Source organism: Austrofundulus limnaeus, unplaced genomic scaffold, assembly GCF_001266775.1.
Source record: "Austrofundulus limnaeus strain Quisiro unplaced genomic scaffold, Austrofundulus_limnaeus-1.0 Scaffold51, whole genome shotgun sequence".
Classification (NCBI taxonomy): Eukaryota; Metazoa; Chordata; class Actinopteri; order Cyprinodontiformes; family Rivulidae; genus Austrofundulus; species Austrofundulus limnaeus.
Window position 1 is genome coordinate 2,255,937 of NW_013952453.1, and position 4,598 is coordinate 2,260,534.

The 4,598-nt window shown below is 38.3% G+C and overlaps 1 protein-coding gene across 2 annotated transcripts in view; it reads left to right on the plus strand.

Moving 5' to 3' along the window:
- The window catches only part of tafa3a (TAFA chemokine like family member 3a), a 104,631-nt gene that overhangs the window by 91,537 nt on the left and 8,496 nt on the right, over positions 1 to 4,598 (plus strand). For both annotated transcript variants that reach the window (XM_014008645.1, XM_014008644.1), the window contains exons 3-4: positions 3,450 to 3,599; positions 4,382 to 4,506. In XM_014008645.1, coding sequence (XP_013864099.1) covers positions 3,450 to 3,599; positions 4,382 to 4,506 — 275 coding nt within the window. The remainder of the gene's footprint in view (positions 1 to 3,449; positions 3,600 to 4,381; positions 4,507 to 4,598) is intronic.

Consider the following 4,598-nt stretch of genomic DNA (forward strand, 5'->3'; position numbering starts at 1 on the left):
AGAGCCTGCAGGAGTCATGGGCGGGGTGTGTGGGGTGGGGGGTTGGGGAGGTGTGCTCTGTGATGAGGAAGTTCAGCTTAAAGACATGTCCCAGGGGCGTTTCTGGTATCAAAAGGCGTTTCTGGTTCCCACCTGTCGTTTTGCTCCTCAGCATGGCTGCCTAAAGTCGTTACAGGATTTCTCAAACATGCATGAACGAGTCAAAGCAAGGCTTTGGACATGTTTTTAATGAGAGTATAACATTATAACATGATATAAAACTCAAAAAAGTTGATTTTACATGATACAGCCCCTTTAAAGCTATTTATGTGCYATATAGCTGAGGTCCAATAGATGTGGCAGAACTGTACTGCCCCTAAATATTAAAGAGCTTTAGATGTACAGCCATTATTTTGTGTCTGAGTTTCATCAAAACTTGTCAAGTTGCACACRAGATATTTTGCTAACAGACTGTGTCAGCTCTAATATTAAATGCTACAGTTTTAAGAAAAGATGCTGCACATTGAATAGTTTATAGTGTAGCTGTTGGAGATTATGCTCRGATATCACCACAAAAAATTAGCTCAGAATCTGTAAATCAGCTGAGTTGTAGCTATTTTTGTGTTTGATTATGTTGGTTAGCTATGTCTGCCATCTTGAATGGGCTTTTCTATTTTTTTTTATTAATTGCTGTGTAGAGATGATCTAAATCTAACACATAAACTCAGTCATTTTTAAAAATTCGTAATGTTATTAATTGTAACTTTAATTATTTCCCCTTATTTTTGTTGATATTGTTTCTTACCTATCACAGCTCGTCGGTACAAACAACAGTTAACCAGTTTATAGTTGTTGTTTGTTTTTTTTGTTTTTTTTTTCCATTGGGTCTGCAGGCCTGACCTGCACATCATGCCCTCTGCCCTCTCCTCCTCTCCACACTGCATGGTGTTTCTGGGTCCACACTCAGAGTCACTGACCTTGGCCAACATTCTCAGTTATAATCAGCAGTTTTAGCCACACTTCCAGCCCAAAACAGCCACTTCCAATACTTTAAATAACTCTATAGACCAAGACCTGACRCACAGGGTTGGAACTTTCCTTYCTGCTTTYTTTTYTTTTACATCAACCCACARTTGGTGTTCAAGCAACAAAACAACAGGCATGAAGCAAAAATGTTGTCCAAGACAATCAAACTAGATCTGAACCATTTTGAAAACKCAATGTGATCCTTGTTGCWTTCTATTTATCACCYGCTTCAAAGGGGAAAATAKGGTTATTTTGTCTCTGCCTGTTAGCAAAATATCTCATCRATCACATGATTAATTTGAATGAAACTCTCAGAAGTAATGATTGGATATATTTGATTACAGACACCCAGCTAATCAACCTTTTCAACTGAAACATGACGATAACTCTTAATGTTAAATTTGATGAGATAAGTTTGGTGATAGTGGCTGAGAGTTATCCTCAACACATTGTCTGAGGGCTATCACATCTTGGGAAAAGTCACAACATTCTGACCAAAACAGAAATGCTTATTAGCATAAGATGAATTTAGATGAAATTTATTTAAAGCTCTGCCATAAAAAGCGTCAGCAGAGATTTCTTATGACTTTCAGCCTAAAATCTGGAAGCACTTTCCGCACGCCACAAACAAATTTTATCGTCCGTTACATGCCTCGTAATTGCCTTTTGTCCACGTGCACGTGTCTCTTAAACAAAGTTGGACCATTCTATCTGAGCTTTACCAACTTTTGAAAGTAACTTTGACAGAGGGGCGTGCTGGTGGCTTTAAGGATAATCACATCAGGAGCACAAAGCCTGACCCGTTTTTGCATCAGTAAGTTACTGCTCATTGAAAAGCACTCAGTCGGCAATTGTTGTCTTGCCTTCAGTGGGAATGTGAATAGCACCTTATTGATTGAGAGCAAAATGTTTTTAATGTTGTAGATGAGATTTCTGGATTGGCAGCTAATGGGAAGATGGAAGCTCTCTGCAATCTATTTTCAAGTCAAGTTTCAAATTGAAAATCTTTACACGCGTAATTAAGGCTTAACTGAAAGCAATGTCAAAACTTTTGCTTATTTACCCCCCACCCCTTCTCAGGCATTGTTTTTTTTTTTGTCTTATCTATAAACACACACTTGCTGAAGATTGTCATTGTTGTAAGCAATGGATAAATAGCAGAGAACATTATTTATATTGTGATAATGCATAAAGAAATGCTGATCTTTAAGTTTTTTACACCTACATGCTTTTAGATTAAATAAAAATGCAACCTTCTCTTTTTGTCCTTCGGTTTGGGTGTAGAATTAGTGGATTCATTATGTTGGTCAAGGATGTGTGAGCAGGCCAGGCTGCACTGGGGTTTAAAGCAGAGTTCCTCCACCTGAGGGGTGTCCTGGATTTCAAACAGCTGTTCTGATTGGACGGTCAAAACAAGACTTAAAGCCAGGAAGAAATGAGATCGTTTTCACTGTAATGAGGAAACAATGCTCAGCCTTCCTGAGAGCTATGTGTATAAATTACCTTTCAGAGATTATTTCTGTCATAATGAGTGCATTTTCAGTCCTGCGCGCTTTATAGACAGGAACTATCAGCTTCCGAGTAATACACGATAGGACTGGAAAAAACATACGGTTGCAGGTTCATAATGAGTGATTCAGTTTTTGGTAGGATGATTTCATCAAAGGTACTCATTGCAATGTCATGGAAATCATTCAAACAACCAGTAACAAAAAGTAAAAAAAAAATAATAATAATATGCGCAGTATTTCTTTTTTATTTATACAGTATAAATTGATGGGTTCTTCTAAAACCGATGTAGGAGTTCTGCCCAAATTAGCAAGAGAAAATCTTCCATATTAGATCATAGGTCACTTTCTAAAAAAGGATTCCAAAAAAAAGGAAAAAAGGGGATTCTTAAACAAACAATAAATAAAAGAATAGTAGGCAAAATTGTTTGATTGTATGACAATTATCACTTTTGTTTACCTAAGAAAACAGCTGAAATTACCTTTTTTTTTCAGTATCAGGCCGAACTAATGTAGGTCAATTGTTTGACCCAAGTGTTTTAGTTACTCTGAGTGTGGACATTTTTGAATTGCATCTTAATAAATCAGAAAATAATACTTGAGTAAACTCTTTCAAATTGCACTATTTGATATGACTCAGGAAACTATTTCATCCATTGCAATAAACAGCGTTAAATTATAGTAGAGCAATTGCAAAAAAACTAATGGTTTGCTTCATCACTTTGATTGTGAAGTGTTTTACAACAGACAAAAGCAAACAAAAAAAATATATGAATCTATACCAAACCAAACAAAAACCATGGAAAACAAAGCACAGAGTTCAGGAGTCTTGTTATTCATTGTTACTGTATGTCACAGTGTTGGGAAACCTTCAGAAAAGTGTTACTAAAGGCTGTCACATTCTTTCAAAACCATTGTCTGTATTTTTGCTTCCAGTTCACGTGAAAGCAGGAACCTGCGAGGTAATTGCCGCGCATCGATGCTGCAACAAGAACAAGATCGAAGAGAGATCCCAGACTGTCAAATGCTCCTGCTTCCCCGGACAGGTGGCGGGAACGACGAGAGCAGCTCCATCTTGTGTAGACGGTATGCCAGGCTTCTCATTACAGTTCTGGTAATGACTTGAAAATCGACTTCAGATTCAAAATGTGTGACACCGCGAGAAACTGCCATACCTGTCAGTGTGCTTATTTCACCTGCCATTTGTGTAGAAGAAGTTTTTTTGTATGAAAGAAGAAGGGGGGGGGATTCAGTGAGATTTTGAAGGGATTTTTCTGTTGTGTGAGGCTTCACCCTCCTCGAAATCAAATCACCTTCCAGTTCATTCGCTGAGGCTTTTTGCTGAGTTACATCAGACATGTTCAGCAGAGCCGACATGTGGCCAGGTCATTTAATATCATGTCAGCAGCGTCCTCGGTTACAGGTGAATCGATCCCCAGCTCCTGTTTTCAGTCTAACAGCCCTGAAAAGGGCTCAGTTTTGACAGTTTTCTCCTCACTTTAGAAATGTCACGAGAAAGTGTTTCTCTCCTCTCGGCTCCTTCAAAGCAGCTTAAGACCTTGACTGCACGTCTCCTCACTCCCGAAGTTCATACAATCACCTTTTCCACATTGAGCACGCCTGCCCACAACAGTCACCATTTTGACTTTGACCCAGTCCTTGTAATTCAGCCCTAAAAAAAATAAGGAAAACACTCGGACAGGAATGGCAGCCCTCTCCAGATGCCAGTTATCAAGATGCTCTGTTCAAACATAACGGGCCAATAAACTTCTTTACTCTTCCAACTAAAGCTGTGCTTTTATGTAACATATTGTTAATTGTTTTTAGTGCTGATTTTTCTCCTCTTGATCGTTTTGTTTTCCTCTCAGCATCAATAGTTGCGCAGAAGTGGTGGTGCCAAATGCATCCTTGCATGGACGGAGAAGAGTGTAAAGTTCTGCCAGATCTCAAAGGATGGAGCTGCAGTACGGGAAACAAAGTTAAGACAACTAAGGTGCGTTGGATTTATAAAACTATATTTAGATTAGATTAGATTAGATTAGATTAGATTAGATTAGATTAGATTAGATTAGATTAGTTCTAGAT